The 15,911-nt window shown below is 54.8% G+C and overlaps 6 protein-coding genes across 6 annotated transcripts; 4 read left to right on the forward strand and 2 right to left on the reverse strand.

Moving 5' to 3' along the window:
- Positions 1 to 456: 456 nt before the first annotated feature.
- Positions 457 to 2,611, forward strand: AYL99_08842 (hypothetical protein; the record flags this gene model as incomplete). The annotated part of the gene is made up of 2 exons (XM_018840350.1): positions 457 to 2,110; positions 2,172 to 2,611. 2 exons carry the CDS (start codon positions 457 to 459, stop codon positions 2,609 to 2,611), a joined length of 2,094 nt encoding a protein of 697 aa, XP_018690097.1.
- Positions 2,612 to 3,362: 751 nt separating this feature from the next.
- AYL99_08843 (hypothetical protein) lies at positions 3,363 to 5,192 on the forward strand (the record flags this gene model as incomplete). Its single annotated transcript, XM_018840351.1, has 1 exon — positions 3,363 to 5,192. The coding sequence occupies one exon, from the start codon at positions 3,363 to 3,365 to the stop codon at positions 5,190 to 5,192; it is 1,830 nt and encodes a 609-aa protein (XP_018690098.1).
- A 215-nt stretch (positions 5,193 to 5,407) lies between these two features.
- Positions 5,408 to 7,844, reverse strand: AYL99_08844 (hypothetical protein; the record flags this gene model as incomplete). The annotated part of the gene is made up of 2 exons (XM_018840352.1): positions 5,408 to 7,643; positions 7,699 to 7,844. The coding sequence occupies 2 exons, from the start codon at positions 7,842 to 7,844 to the stop codon at positions 5,408 to 5,410; spliced, it is 2,382 nt and encodes a 793-aa protein (XP_018690099.1).
- A 354-nt stretch (positions 7,845 to 8,198) lies between these two features.
- On the forward strand, positions 8,199 to 9,989 carry AYL99_08845 (hypothetical protein; the record flags this gene model as incomplete). Its single annotated transcript, XM_018840353.1, has 1 exon — positions 8,199 to 9,989. The coding sequence occupies one exon, from the start codon at positions 8,199 to 8,201 to the stop codon at positions 9,987 to 9,989; it is 1,791 nt and encodes a 596-aa protein (XP_018690100.1).
- Positions 9,990 to 10,610: 621 nt separating this feature from the next.
- AYL99_08846 (histone chaperone asf1) lies at positions 10,611 to 11,609 on the reverse strand (the record flags this gene model as incomplete). Its single annotated transcript, XM_018840354.1, has 3 exons — positions 10,611 to 11,034; positions 11,093 to 11,441; positions 11,501 to 11,609. 3 exons carry the CDS (start codon positions 11,607 to 11,609, stop codon positions 10,611 to 10,613), a joined length of 882 nt encoding a protein of 293 aa, XP_018690101.1.
- A 562-nt stretch (positions 11,610 to 12,171) lies between these two features.
- AYL99_08847 (hypothetical protein) lies at positions 12,172 to 15,492 on the forward strand (the record flags this gene model as incomplete). Its single annotated transcript, XM_018840355.1, has 4 exons — positions 12,172 to 13,062; positions 13,115 to 13,546; positions 13,604 to 15,413; positions 15,473 to 15,492. The coding sequence occupies 4 exons, from the start codon at positions 12,172 to 12,174 to the stop codon at positions 15,490 to 15,492; spliced, it is 3,153 nt and encodes a 1,050-aa protein (XP_018690102.1).
- Positions 15,493 to 15,911: the final 419 nt, after the last annotated feature.

Below are 15,911 nucleotides of genomic sequence, written 5' to 3' on the forward strand. Positions count from 1 at the left end.
CCACAAAGTCGGACGACGATCGAATGATGTCGCTTCCCCAATCCAAGTCCAAACTCCGCTGGACCGACCCCCTTCCCTCTGCTTGGGATCCCCCCGGAGCTTGCTCGCCTGTTCTCTTCTTTGCTGCAGGGAGCTGCCGTTGATGTAAGTCTGTTAAAAGCGGGTTCCCATCTGGCCAGGTTATTGATTCAATCTCAGGTCCGGAGAGAATACCAGGCACCCCGAACATCCCTTGGTAATTCGATTAAATCGTCCATGCTTCGTCCATAGACGTACGTGGTACATAGAGGTGCCGCCACCGCGTCCCAACCTCATCGTTCCCTAGCCTCGAGGCTCCCTGCTGTCCGACACATATACCTGCCTTCTCGATATCTGACCTTCACTATATCCGTGAGTCTACCTTGTGCCGCCTCAGTCCTTCGCAAGGCAGTCTGTCGTACACTCGCTCCCCACCTCATGGCTCCACACAACACAGTCCAGGATTCGGTGCAGAATGCTTCGATATCCGACCCGGAACAGTTCTGGGACAAGCATGCAAAGGATCTATACTGGCATAAACCATACAGTGCGGTCCTGCGCAAACAGCCCAAGAAACTGAAGGACGGAACCACACACCCACACTGGTCATGGTTCCCCGACGGCGAGATCAGCACCACCTACAATTGCATAGACCGCCATGTCAAGGCCGGCAATGGAGACAAGATTGCCATGATCTGGGACAGTCCCGTGAGTGGGTCGAAAGAGAAGTATACCTACAGTCAGATGCTGGACGAGGTGGAGGTTCTGGCCGGTGTCCTCAGAGAAGACGGTGTCAAGAAGGGAGATGTGGTGCTGGTCTACATGCCGATGATACCCGCCGCCATCTTTGGCATGCTCGCCGCCGTCCGCCTGGGTGCCATGCATGCAGTAGTCTTTGGAGGATTTGCCGCTGCGAGTCTGGCTCAGAGGATAGAGGCGGCGAAGCCCAAGGTCATTTTGACGGCCAGCTGTGCCATTGAGGGCGCCAAGGGCCCTCTAGCGTACAGGCCGTTTGTCGAGGAGGCGATTCAGCAAAGCAGCTGGAAGCCCAGCAAGACCATCATCTGGCAGCGTGAAATCAGGAGATGGGATCCTGTGAAGAAGGATGCAGGGCAGAGGAACTGGCAGCGTCTCGTCAAGAGTGCCCGGAACAGAGGTGTCCGAGCGGAGGCCGTCCCGGTTAAGAGTACCGACGGTCTGTACATTATCTATACCAGCGGCACGACCGGTCTGCCCAAGGGCGTTCTCCGCGAAGCTGGCGGTCATGCGGTCGGCCTCAATTTCAGCATCAAGTATCTCTTCGACGTCAAGGGACCCGGCGACATCATCTTCACCGGAAGCGATATCGGGTGGGTGGTCGGACACTCATACATCGTCTATGCACCGCTCCTGGCCGGGGCGACCACCGTCCTCTACGAAGGCAAACCGATCGGGACACCTGACGCGGGGGCATTTTGGCGGATGGTTGACGAACACAAGGTGACGACACTATTCACGGCGCCTACCGCACTCAGGGCCATTCGGAAAGAAGACCCCGAAGACAAATTATTTAAAGAATACGGCGAGAAGGGCCGCCTCAGACATTGGCGTGCCCTGTTCCTTGCAGGAGAGAGGTCGGAACCTTCCATCATTACACATTACCAAGAGCTGCTGAGCAAATACGCCGCTCCGGATGCGAGGGTCATTGACCATTGGTGGTCCAGTGAGAGTGGGAGTCCCATGACCGGCTTGGCCTTGCGTCCGGCCATTGGGCATGACCCCAACAGCCGCGAAGAGCACAAGGCATTGGCGATCAAACCTGGCAGTGCTGGGAAGCCGATGCCCGGATTCGACGTGCGCATTGTGGACGACGAGGGAAATGAAGTCGAGCAAGGCAAGATGGGAAATATTGTACTCGCCATGCCCTTGGCTCCCACCGGATTTACTACCCTCTTCAACGATGATGACAGATTTTATAAAGGCTACTTGAGACGATTCAACGGGAAATGGTTGGATACCGGGGACGCTGGCATGATTGATCAGGATGGATATTTGCACGTCATGTCGAGAAGCGACGATATCATCAATGTGGCTGCACATCGGTTCAGCACTGGTACGCTCCCACACTCTGCCTACATGGTAAAGAGCTGTATACTGACCATTTCGGTGAACAGGCGCTATCGAACAGGCCATTACATCCCACCCCTCCGTCGCCGAAGCCTGCGTGGTCGGTGTTCCCGACCCCATGAAAGGACATTTGCCGTTTGCCTTTGTCATCCCTTCTTCCGCCACGCCCTCCGACCTGCCCGCTACACCCTCGAAAGAATTCTTCACCGGCATCAACAATCTGGTACGAAATCAGATTGGTGCCATCGCCTCGCTGGGTGGCATCATCCAAGGTAAAGGCATGATTCCCAAGACCAGGAGCGGAAAGACCCTGCGGCGAGTATTGAGAGAGTTGGTGGAGAACGCCGCCGAGGGACAATATGATAAGGAGGTCAATGTTCCTGCGACGGTGGAGGACAAGGAGGTCGTCGAAGTGGCAAGGCAGAAGGTCAAAGAGTGGTTTGAGGAGAGGAAGAAACAGCAGGAGACAACCAAAGCCAAATTATAGGCACCTAGATCGGACTGCTGGTTGGGAAAGCGAGTGCACGTATTATCCATTTTATGTTGTCTTTCTGAGTGTAGCAAAATGCAATTTGTTGCTTCCGAGTGCTTTACATATCACCCAGTCTTGCTTGCCTTCTACTCTACCATGTCTCCCATCAATGGTCCTAGAGTCGCTCAACACCCATCCCAACATATGGGTGGGTAGCATGCAGTTGTGGAGAGCACACGTGATTCGCCCACCAAGCCAGCCTATCAAGGCAGGCGCACACAATGTAGAGTATATAATATCTATGCCCCGAAATATGGGAAAAAAAGCCCTGGTGGCACAATTGGTCAGCGCGGTAGGTTTTTCCATCACTGGTCGCCCAATATTACTCAGTTCTAACAATCTCTCAGTGAGACTTTTAATCTCAAGGTTGAGAGTTCGAGCCTCTCCCAGGGCGTAACAACGTTCATGCTTTTATTTTTGTTGTTATTTTTTGGTCCTGTACGTCTTTTCTTTGTGTTAAGCAGACTGTAGAGCAAAAAGGCCGATTGCTTGTGTAAGGATTTACCAGGTTAATTTTTTTGTTTTGTTTCTGTGCTAGTCATAAGATCCTTTCTGGCAACTCATCTCTTGGCTATTCCGTGGTCTTGACGGAACAACCTTTCCACACCGTTTTATGCCTTTGCATTTTGGTACAATATTCCTGAGAGATGGCTTGAAGGATGAGTCTCCGTCTATGCAGTCCTGAAAGAGGAACATCGCACAGACAATGGCGCCCGACCGACTGAGAGAAGCGCACACGGAATGGAAAACCGCGACAGAGTATATACAATCCTGCAGCATTTCAGCAGAGCGATTTCTTCAAGTCACAGACCTGTTGTTGGAAAACCCCAACTTGAATTCAACCCACCTCTTCCGAGCCGACATCCTGTACGACAGTGCCCACCGGCTGAAGACGGTCTCGGAAAAGGAAAGGTTCTGTCTGGAGTCTATTGGAGTGCAAAGCAACGACAAGCATGCAGGTGGTGGAGATGATCTCGAACCCGTGTCTTCACCCCCGGTCTTTGAAGGGGCAATTCTACAGAGGAAAGTCTTACGGAAACTCATTCCTCGCAAGCCACAACTCGACCGTCCGCTCGATCAGTGGTGCTACATCTACAGACTCCACCAAGAGACAGACGGGAGTTCGGGATGTATTGTCGTGTACCAGCCACAAGTCGACGCTGAGGTTGACATGCCCTGGTACCATCCACCGGTCAAGTCTCTGGCGTATCTCCGCAAAGACACAGGAACCGAGACCACGCTTTCCGTCCATTTCCTTCCTTTCCCAACCTCTCCTGATCCGCTCCCGTCACGGACACATCGCATATTCGTCTCACTCCTTCAGACGCTCCTCAGGCTCGCAAAGAACCCAGCACCAGAAGGAGCCGTCGCCGATGACGACCACAAGATGACGGAAGGGCACGCCATGAGAAGCTTGTCTCTGGCCCCTTCAGCCCTGAAAGATACGATCCTCCCCCAGCATATCGTCCAAGACACCTACACGCGGCTGAAAGAGCGGTACGCCAAAGACCTCATCTCCCGCTGGGCGGAGAAAACCGAGCCAGTCAAGCACGTGTTCGAAGACCTGGCCATTGCCGCCTTCGTCATCGAGCTCTGGAAGCAGATGTACCCTCAGGCAGACACATTCCCGGGCTTTGTCGACATTGCATGCGGAAATGGCGTTCTGACCTACGTGCTTGTCAAGGAAGGGTACCGGGGACGTGGCTTCGACGCGCGTCGGCGGACCACGTGGGATGTCCTGGAGCTGGACAACTGTCTCGACGAGATGGTGTGCATTCCGCAGCCATTTCTGGACCATATGGGCGCCGAGGAGATCAGCGGATTCCAGGAGACAGGCGCGAGGGTCCACAACGGCATCTTCGCGCCGGGGACGTTCATCATCTCCAACCACGCCGACGAACTCACGCCATGGACACCCCTTCTCGCCGCTCTGTCATCTCCCGACACACCGCTACCCTTCCTGGCTATTCCATGCTGCTCACACGCCCTGAGCGGAGCCAGACACCGCTATTCTCCCAAGGCGCCCATGGTCCCCGCGTCGTCTGCGCCGATAGATGATAGCAGCAGCAGCAGCGACAACACCGACAAGAACAACACAAGTGAGCCGCAGCCCGCCAGCGGCGACCTTAAGGCCCTTCGAGCCGCCAAGGCCCAGGCGGCGAACCACACGGACGATACATCCATGTATGCCTGCTTGACCAAGAAAGTCGTCTCCCTGGCACGCGAGGTCGGCATCGACGTCGAATTGACACTCATGCGCATCCCGAGCACGCGGAACATCGGGGTCGTGGGGAACAGGAAACGAGCTTTCGCTGGTGCCCCTCCTCCTAGAAGTCCACCAGACGGAACGCGGGCGAGGTCCGTGTCCGTGCTGAAGAGCATCCCGGACGTGCTGCACCGCGAGTGTGCCATCTCAGGAGGCATCGCCGCGGCGGCGCGATGTTGGGTCGAACGAGCGCAGAAACTCCAGGCGGGCCGCGGAAGGGGCAAAGTCAACGGGCACCGACCAGCAACAATACCACCATGTCGGACTTGATCAGGAAAGGGGGTGGGTTAGTTGGTTGGTTGGTTGATTCCATCCATATATCAATTGAATCAGGCCGTGGTGGTCGTCACCATACATGCATAGATACATACATACAGACGGACACATACAACGACCAAACATGTCTACCTACAACCACATGGCAGCAGAATCAGGTTGAGCCCAGACATGGTCGTTATAACGAGGACGTCTGGACATTGGCGTATCTAAAGGCTACCGCTCCTCGAAAAGCTCCTCGAAGCGACACGGCTGCCATCACCATCCACATCCTCCTCCTCTTCTTCCTCGACGTTGGGCAACGCGACGTTAAACAGCCCTTCCGCCCATTCGGCAAACGTGTCGAGATCCCACACTGCATTCTCCGGGCTCTTTCCTTTGCGCGAGATGGGCGTGGTCACCGTCGCCGCGGCACCATTGACCCTCCCATCCCGTGTCCCAGCCTTTCCGGGTGGTTGGGAGGTGTACGCGTCGAAGAATGCCTCGTAAATCTGCACCACCTGGTCCTCGACCGCGGCGACCAGGGTCTCTCTCGTGCGGTGGTCATCCAGGTACTGTTCCAGTTTGGCTCGGAGGATGGGGATCTCCTTCTCGATCCTCATCCGGGTCTTCTCCACCGCCTCAGCCAACATGCTCTCCCGGTCACCTTTCCGGGACCCCGTCTTTTCCAGGTCCTTGGGAAGATCTTTGCACATGTCCGCGGCGAAACCTGCTGTGAATTCATTGATGGCCGTCCTCAACTGGCCGTCAAGTTCGACTTTGGCGTCCATCATGTTCTCCACCACCCGGGGCAGCAGTCCGCCAGAGCTGAACAGCTTCATCCAACTCGCAGGGTTGAAGAGGCCACCTCGTTCACGGAGTTCCCAGAACGTGGATGCGACGCCCGAAAAGTCAAAGCTCACGTCTGGGGTCACGTATTCGATGTCGAACGCCACGATCTGCGACTTTAAAAGTAAGAGGTGTTTGAGCAGAAAAAGTCGACCGTCGACTGGTGAGGACTTGGTAGATATTTGCTGAGACGCGGTCACGAGAGATAGGGTGGTCTGGTGCACAATTTGGTGTGCCAAGTCGTCAAACACGGAGGAGTTGACCAGGCGGTAGATTCGCGAGAGGAGGCGCAGAGATCTTGAGAGTGTGGGATAGCAGTGTTTTAGAGCGGACCGCCGCGACGCGGCGAGTGTCCAACTGAAGGAACCCTCCTCGCCGGAATCATCGTCAAGATCGTTGGTGGTCGGGGTTTTGGGCAGTGGCGTCAAAGCATCGCGGGAGGAGCGGCGTCCGGACAGCGGAGCGGTGGCCGACATGGGCGGCGCGGAGGTGAGCCGGGGGTAGTCCAGGTCTTCGGGCTTGGGTCTGAACATTTCGATTTCCTCACGAAGGATGGCCAGAGCGCGGAAAACAAGGCGAGTTTGTGCGTCTTCCAGAGCCGGTTGGATGAGCGCAGAGAAATCCAGCTGGTTCAGGTCGGTCGGGCCGTCTTCTTCCTCGTCGTGAAGGTAGCGGGTTTGAAGCAGTGTGACCAGGGAGCAAAGCTTGGAGAGCTTGTTCTCGTGAATGATCCGAGGCCGGAGATGATCATACAGCGGTTCGCAAATGGACTCGAGGAAGTCGTACAGTCCGTGGTAGCCATGGAACCACTCCGACCACAGCTCAAACTCATCGAGACATATACCCCGAATGTAGCCGATACTGGCCCGTGCAAACTGCACCAAGTCCTTGGAACTGGGCACCTGAGCCGTCTCCGTGAGGCGCTTCTGCACGATGGGCAGGATCAATCTCCCCCTACAGGCGGCGAAGCTGGAGTGCAACTCGTTCATGAGGCTTTGGTATTCCCCCTCAGTGCCGGGCTCTGCGTCTGCCGGCGGGTTGGCGCGCTTCTGGATTTCCAGACCGAGCTCCTTCATCTCGGCGGCTCCCACCCGGAACTTTGTGTAGAGAAGCGCGGACATCGTGGTGTCGTTGAGCTGCTTCGCTGCAATGCGACCAGCAACTTCAGTAGTCGTCTCCCGCACCGCCGCCATGAAGGTGTTGCGCACCAATGTCAATGCTCGAGTCAGCAGGAGCCTGTAACGTGACCGGTAGGATTCTGCTTCCTTGTGGGACGGGTGCGTCTGCATGTAGTCGATGCATTCGTCCAGGGTGACCAGCATGTCCGAAAAGTCCTTGGTGCCGACGAAGCTGCCTGCCTGCGGTGCGTTGAGACGACGGGTAATGCGTTCGAGCGGTTCATAGTATCGCAAATTCTCGGCGATCTGGTGCGCGACGATTTCACTCTTGCGTTGTTCTTCCAGAATGGAGGCCGACTGGGCCTGGAAGGACTTTGTTTGAGCACTGACAGATTTGAAGGATGCCGAGATGGAAGACAGCTCATCGAGGGTCGCGGCGGTGGAGGCGAGGAGGGCATCGAGGTGAGCGCTGGCGGCGTCGAGTTGGTCAAGATACTGCCTGTCCTTAGGTTTAGCGAGGAACAACTCAGTCTGGCGATAAGGAGGGGACACACTGATATTCGTCGAGGCTGGCGTCCAACAGGACATCGTCTATGTCCCCAGACAGCTGGAACAGCTCGAGTTCTGTCCCTGCACTTTCGAGTTGTGCTAGAGTGGCATCTTGCTCGCTCTTCAGATTTTCTCCTCCTTCCGAGGCCATGGCTGTGAGAAAGGCCGCTGATGAAGTACAGAGTCCTTAGAAGGATCTCACAAGGGCTCGCACGATAGACATGGGGGGCGTAGTGTTGGCCGTTCCATTGCCTGTAGACCGTTGGGTACCAAACGAACACGAAGTGAGGGCGAACAAAATAACACAAGGCTGAACGGAAACCCACCAATATTATTGCCTGCGATTCAATGACGCACACGATTTCCCGAATACGAGGTACATGTACGTGCTCTGCTCTCTATTCATCTCCAATGTTCACGGAGAGAATGACTTTTGTTCCATCTGTTCCAGTGATGTGAGCTATAGTGTACATACGGTATCCTTCTCATCACCGCCAACGCAGCCATGTCCTCCAAGACTCTGCCCTCAACCGCCGTTCGCACCTTTACTCGTCCGCCACGGGTCGGTCTCTCTCAATTGGGATCTCGTGCATCGTTCTCTGCTGAGGCGAGACGCTTCTCACAAAAAGCCTCACACTCTGCCGCTACTCATCAAGCATGGAAGAGGCCGTCAGCCGCTGTTATTGCTGCAGCAGCCACCGTTGCCATAGTCTACACCACCACCCAAGTCCACGCCGTGCAGGCCGAAGCTCCTGCAGAGACACAAGAGGTCGTCATTGAAACCTCCAAAAAGAGGAAGGGCGCTTCGAAGGAAGAGAATAGGGATCTCATCAGCTCTCAGCACCTCCAAGTCAAGAAGAGCTGGGAGAACCCTGGCGTATATGCGTGGGGATCAAACACTGGTCGAGTCGTGGCCCCCGAGTCAAATGAAACATATATCAAGACGCCGCGAAGGCTGAGCTGGTTCGACGACGTCCTGCTCCGAGATCTGAAGATTGACAGGAATTTTGGTGCAGCAGTCCTTGAGAACGGAGACCTCGCACAATGGGGCATCGAATATTCCGAGGACGTACGGCAGCCGACGGTCACGCTCAAGGGCAAGAATTTGACGTCCATTGCCATATCGAAAGATCGTATCATTGGGCTGGGAAAAGACGGAACCGTATATTCGATACCAGTGTCCAAGGTGGACCAGGAGAGTGGCCACAAGCAAACAGAGAAGTCCTGGATCCCGTTCTGGGGATCAACGTCGTCGATTAGCTACAGAAAGCTCGAGCCCAAGAACTTGGGAATGGGGGAGCGAGTCGTTGCTATCAGCGGTGGCCTTGAGCACGTCCTGCTCCTCACGAACTCAGGACGAGTCTTCTCTGCCGCCTCAGGGACCGAGGACTTTCCCAGCCGTGGACAACTGGGCGTCCCCGGAGTGACGTGGCTCACTCGACCGGAAGGCCGATATGACATGTGCCACGAACTAACCACGCTTAAGGGCTTCGAGATCACCAAACTTGCATCCGGGGACCACCACTCTCTGGTCCTCGACAAAGAAGGCCGCGTCTTTGCCTTTGGCGACAATTCTTCCGGGCAGCTCGGCTTCGACTTCAACCCTGAGGCTCCTTTCGTCGACACACCTTCTCTCCTGCCTACCACCCGTCTCTATCAAGGCACTAACCAATCGTCTAAAGTCACGTCTATCGCTGCTGGCGGCTCAAACAGCTTTTTCACCGTCGACGCCACCCGAGTTGCCGGCCCAGATGAAGACCCAAGCTCCATCTCAACTTTGGGAAAGGTAACGGCAGATACATGGGCGTGCGGACTGGGCATTCGGGGCACCCTGGGAAACGGGAAATGGACACACGTTCAAGGCACACCCACACGCGTTCCGTCGTTGTCGGGCCTCTACGAGTACGACGAACAGACCCGAAAAGTGGTTCCGATCCGGATGTCCCAGATCTCCGTCGGCAGCACCCACGCCTCCGCCGTGCTCGACAATGTGACCTACCTCGATGCTTCGGAAAAATCCTCAGAGGACGACACGAACTGGGGCTCCGATGTGCTCTGGTGGGGAGGGAACGAGTTCTACCAGCTGGGCACAGGCAAGAGGAACAACGTGCCGATCCCGACGTATATACGGCCATTGGACATGGCCAGCGAAGCGGAGATGGGACGGAGAGAGGAGCACAGATTGCATCTGACCCCGATGCACGATGTCCGGCTGAAGGTGGATGGCAGGAAAGTCCGAATGGAACAGCGCGTGGTATGCGGCAGGAATGTCACGGCGGTGTATTCGGCTGTTTGAAGTGGTCATCTCACGTATATCTCGATCTCAATATCTGTCCCCTCCGGCACTATTTTTGCCCTTCACGAGCAGAGACTTTCTGTATAGCTCATCAATTCAACAATCTGACACACTTCGGAAGAAACGATCGATCCATGTTTCCATTTCCTATGGCGTTTTGTTAGGCTGTTGCATATCATGGAAATGACTCGGGCGACGTTGTGGAGGCCTGGATGAGCGAGAACGACGGCGGCGACGACGACGACGACAACAGGCTAGGGCTCGTCCCCTTGTCCACCTCCAGATTGATATTATGTAGACTTGTCTTCTCAAGACAACAGCACACATAAAGTAGTTTGTTCGGTCAATGCGTAATGCATTCTTCCAGCCAGCAACTAGCTGAACCTCTGTGTCATATGTATTGTACCACCAGGACGCTTGAGCACATGTCTGTGCCACCGTTCGCTGAGACCACAAGCTGTCCGCGACCCCGGCTTGAAATCATGTCTGTACTCTTCATCTCGTCTAATATGTGTGCACGTTCGCTCGTCGTCACATGAATATCGCCCAACCCGTACGCCGGACGCCTTGCTGTCGGTCGGACCTGAAACCCTCTGCAATGTGATTCCTTTCCCCGTTGCGCTAATGAACCATGACTTCCGGCTTGGTCTCTGTCCCTTTCTTCTCGCTATTCGCTCCCGCAGCAGCCGCACTAGGTGCAGCGCCGGACTTCTCATCGCCCTCTGCCATCTCTGTATCCTCACCCTCTGCGCCCTCCTCATCTTCCTCATCGTCCTCGCTCTCGCTGCTCTCCTCCTCAAGATCCTCGCTTTCAGCATCACTCGCTTCTTCTTCCTCATCTTTCACTTTTTGACTGTCTGTCATTTCTTGGTCCCCATTGGCCGAGTCGTCTTGTGCCACCCTTGCTTCGGTCTCCTCCAATTCTTTCTCTAGCGCTGCTTGCATCTCTGCCTCTTCTGCGCCGTAGCCGGTTCCATCGTCGTCGAGGGTGTCGGCTTCTGGCTGATCGGGAGGATATTCGGCTGGGGCTGATTCTTCCGAGTCCCTATCGGCGGAGTTACATCAGCTACAAACCTTCTACCTGAAGCGGAGGTGATGCTTACCATTTGATGGCGAATCTGGTGACTCGGGGTTTTTCTGCGAGCACATTGCGGCGGATCTTCTCGATGACGGGCTTGGCAGGCGGGTCGGCAATCAATGTCTCGTCCTCGTACTCATTATTCACGTAGTAACCGACGCGCACGAACTCTCTTCCATCGTAGGAGCAGGTGAGGAGGATCACCGTCACCCCTAGAATTTCGGATGGTGGCAAGCGGGATAGGTTGGGAGGGTCGGCTTCGAATATAAATTTATTCACACCGATAGGGATGGGTCCGACGAGGAGAGAGTCAAGCTCTTGGTCGTGTTCTGCCGACGTGGCAGAGCCAACGTAGGTGAGTTTCCATTCCAGATCTACCCCATCATTGTCAGCTGATGTACGCTGCTGAAAAGAAGGTCCGCCAAATGTTCACCTTCACGGAGTTGCTCAAGGCATTCGAATGTGATTTCAAATTCGTAGGGTGCCGTGAATGGGGCAGGGTTGTTCAGAACCTTGACACCGAGCAGAGAAACCACCGACATGGCTGCGACAACCGCCACGGAAGTTCTCGACTGCGTGTACGTCAATCACAATATCCAAGAGACGTTTATACGACGGTCTGGACGAGTGACCAAGAAATTGTGACCTGTTGAAGGGGCTGTGAAGGAGTGTTCGCGAGAATTGAATCCAAAGTCGCGAGAGGGCCATCGCCGCGTTAAAAGGGTCGCGTCTCGAGACTGCCCGCAATCATTCTGAGAGGCAAGTTAGCCGAAGATGCTAAGTTCTTAGTGTAAGTTCCTGTTCAAATGACGAATTCCAACCGCAAGGCAAAATGCGCCGTCTCAGACTGTGCCACCAGCAGTGAGGTGAACCAAATTCCATCCCCGACAACATCCTGTGATCATCTCACCCCTCCCTTGTCACTTACTCGAGACGGCAGCAACGATGATGCTCAGCTCTATGGGGTTCTTCTAGTTGTAGTTGCGCAAAAGGTGAGTGCACTCCTCGCGTGCTCCAGCAGCCGATGAAAACTGACGCCTCCCAGAAACTTCCCTGCTCTCAGATCACTCCCTTCCACCGGTCACAGAGAGTAGGCAGGACGTTATGGCGAATCCAGATTCAGGGTTACCGTCACCTTCTTCTAGCACGACGGCGGCGTTGTCTTACTTCAACGGTACTACTACGGCTGCCCCCGATCAGCCAGGCGCAAGTGCTGCACAGTTGTCGCATCCGTCTGCTGCCTCAGAACAGAGTCCTGTCAATAATCAACGTGATCAAATACTATCTCCGACTCAGTCCCCTCTTCGTCCTCTTCCTACAAAACCAGCCAGCCAGCTCTCTTCTCAAGCCGCCACCCCAGCCATGACTCAGTCTTCTACACCCGCTCTTGCGCAGTCCAAGCCCCGCATCGTGGGTGGTTTTGAAGTTGATGATGATCCCGAAGATGAGGAAGGGACACAAGACGGAAAGGATGAGGTTGATGTCTACGATCCATCCGTGGGGCTAGACTTCGATGTCTCGACACCTGCTCCTACCCTTGCAAATCAAACCTCCAGTTCCCTTAATAGAGCTTCCCAGTCACCAGAACAAGAAAATGGAATCACTCCTGTTCCTGTCCAGGCCACTGGTAGTCCTGCTGACGCTGACCTTTCTTCTTCCACTACTACTACTACTACTACTACTACTCTTCCTTCTGGTGCCAGTGCTGATGTGCGTGCTGCCACTGCCACAACACCTTCTCACACAGCTCCTGATCACCCGACTCAGAATTCTCCACCTCGCTCGCACTCGCATGTGAATGCCTCTGTTGCTCCAGGCTTACCCAAGTCTCGACTAGCTCATGATGTGGTTGGTATTCTGGAAGATCGCATCAAGGATGACCCTCGCGGAGACATTGATGCGTATCTTGAACTAATCGACGAGTTGAAGAGTCGAAACAAGCAAGAAGATGTCCGTCGGGTGTACGAGCAATATCTCAAAGTTTTCCCTCTGGCCGTATGTGCTTGTCCTCTGTCGTCTTTGTTGCAGTGGCACTAATAGTTTCCAGGCCGAACAATGGTGTGCGTATGTGAAATGGGAAGAGGAGCACGATCGCATGCGGGCCATGGAGACCCTCTTCAATCGATCTCTGCTTGATGTTCTTGATGTGCAACTCTGGACTCTGTACATCAACTATATCCGCCGGCGGAACAGTATGCAGACGGGCGATATCACTCGCTCGTACACCATCATCAACGATTCCTTTACGTTTGCTCTTAAGACTATCGGCATGGACAAGGACTCAGGTCAATTATGGCAAGACTACATCAACTTCCTCAAGACTGGTCCGGGAATTGTTGGCGGGAGTGGTTGGCAAGACGGGGCAAAAGTCGACGCTTTGCGAGAGGCGTACCAGAAAGCAATTGCTGTTCCCACTGCGGCAACCATGCCACTGTGGAAAGAATATGATGCGTTCGAGACCGGGCTGAACAAGATCAACGTACGCATGGAAGACGTCCCCACGCCGTTCTGGGATCTATGCTAATATACCTATCAGGGCCGGAAATACCTTCAAGAAAAGTCACCCGTCTACATGACTGCCAGGACGGCATATACCCAGCTGCAGAACTTGACAAAGGGCCTCAAGAGGACTTCGAGGCCGCTGTTGCCACCCGCCCCAGGCTTCGAGGGTCATGCTGAGTATATGCAACAAGTCGGCCTATGGAAGCAGTGGATTGAATGGGAGAAAGAAGATAACCTCGTCCTCAAAGATGAAGACGCCACTTTGTACAAGAATCGGATCTTGTTCACGTACAAACAAGCTCTCATGGCCTTAGAATTCTGGCCTGAGATGTGGTATGATGCCGTCGAATTCTGCTTCAGCAACGGCCTTGACGCCGATGGCACCAAGCTTCTCAACCAAGGAATTGCTGCCAACCCAGAGTCCCCCCTGTTGGCTTTTAAACTCGCGGATCGTATCGAGACATCAACCCAAAACGATGAAAGTGCTGATCCCGGTGCCAAAGAACGGATGAAGAAAATTAGAGAACCATACGACAAACTGCTGGACGCACTCTATGACCTGATCAAGAAAGTGTCCCTCCGTGAGAAACAGGACATCCAGAAGGTGGAACTCACTGCTGCCGGCAATGGAGGAGACGGCCCGGAGGAGGACGACATCAACGCTTCCAACGTCGCGGCCAAGAAAGCGGCCCTCGACAGCCAGATTGACACGATCAAGAAGAGTGCTCAAGCACAGACCGACATCCTCAGTCGAATGGTTTCGCATGTCTGGATTGCGCTGATGCGAGCAACGCGACGAGTGCAAGGCAAAGGATTGCCGACGGAACGAGGTCCCAGTGGCTTCCGTGCCGTCTTTGGCGAGGCGCGCAAGAGAGGCAAGCTGACGAGCGATTTCTACGTCGAATCTGCGCGCATCGAGTGGCAATGCTACCGAGATCCAACCGGGACAAAGATCCTCGACCGTGGGATGAAGCTGTTTCCCGAAGACGACTATCTCCCGTTGCAGTACGTCAAGCACCTCTTTGACATCAACGACGTCACCAATGCACGGGCGGTTTTCGAAACGACGGTCAAGAGACTCCTGGCTCATGCAGACGGGGAACATACCGCAAAGGCCAAGCCGTTGTTTGCTTTTTTGCACGACTACGAATCCAAATACGGCGAACTGGCTCAAGTCCAGTCGCTGGAAGAGCGCATGAAGAAGCACTTCCCCGAAGATCCCATGCTCACACTCTTCTCCAGCCGATACAACACACCCGCCTTTGAGATCATGAACACGCATCCCATCATATCACCCCACCAAATGAAGCCTCCGCAGGCCACGGTCATGCCCTCGATCGAGGGGCCGGAAGTCGTCAACTCGCCCATCCAAAAGGTGATTGACGCCATCACCACCAACTCTCCGAAGCGGCCATTCCCGGATGATTTTGAGGATGTCGGGCCACGCAAATTGGCACGTGGTGAGTCGCCCTTGAAGGGTGCAGCGGGTCGCCGCATGAATCAACAGCAGCAGCAGCAGCAGCACCAGCGTCAGACCAATCCTCCTGTCGGGATGTCACAGTTTCAAGCTCCACCGCCCTTGCCCCCAGCAATCGTCTATCTTCTGAGCATCCTGCCAAAGGCGTCGACGTATGTTGATGCCAGATTTGACGCCGTGAAGATTATGGAGCTCATTCGAGACGTTCGTCTACCTCCGCCCACGGCAGTTCCAGCGCAGCACAACCAGACTCCCGCCCCAGCACCTCAACCAGGGTGGCCTGGGTATCCGCCACATCCACCCGTGCCGATCCCGCCACAAGGCTTCGTGCCTCCGCCGAGCGTTACACAAGGCCCATACGGAGGAGGTAAGTGGCTGCCATAGTCTCAGCTCTCGAAGCCACGACGTCACTGACATGGAGTCCAGCACCGTTTCGATACGCCTAAACCCGGCCACTTTTCTGGAAGCCGACGAATAGATTGGGCGGCAGAGCAGGATGTAAAACCATTACTTGAATTTTCAGCATTTTAGCCAGTTGGGAGTCCAGATCAGGCAAAATTGAACAAGGAATGCACGCCATCGAAGAGTCACCAGACAGGACGGCTCGATTGGGATCTTGGGCGACTGGAAAAAGTCGGCTGCTTCTAGCCAGCATTGAAATCTCCGAAAATAATATCTTGATTGTTTGTATCTGCGTGTGGTCCTCCAGCTCTTGCGTCTGTCATCCTGCCTCGCTTCCTCGCCGCTGTACGGGATAGTGTTTGCCGATGACTGTTTGATCCAATGGGCTGCGTAGATCTCGTTAGGCAGTAACAGCGGGGTGATGGAGACGGCCGGGGGGAGCAGTGAGGCTAGGTTGGATGTA

This window comes from Fonsecaea erecta, assembly GCF_001651985.1.
Source record: "Fonsecaea erecta strain CBS 125763 chromosome Unknown Scaff8, whole genome shotgun sequence".
Taxonomy (NCBI): Eukaryota; Fungi; Ascomycota; class Eurotiomycetes; order Chaetothyriales; family Herpotrichiellaceae; genus Fonsecaea; species Fonsecaea erecta.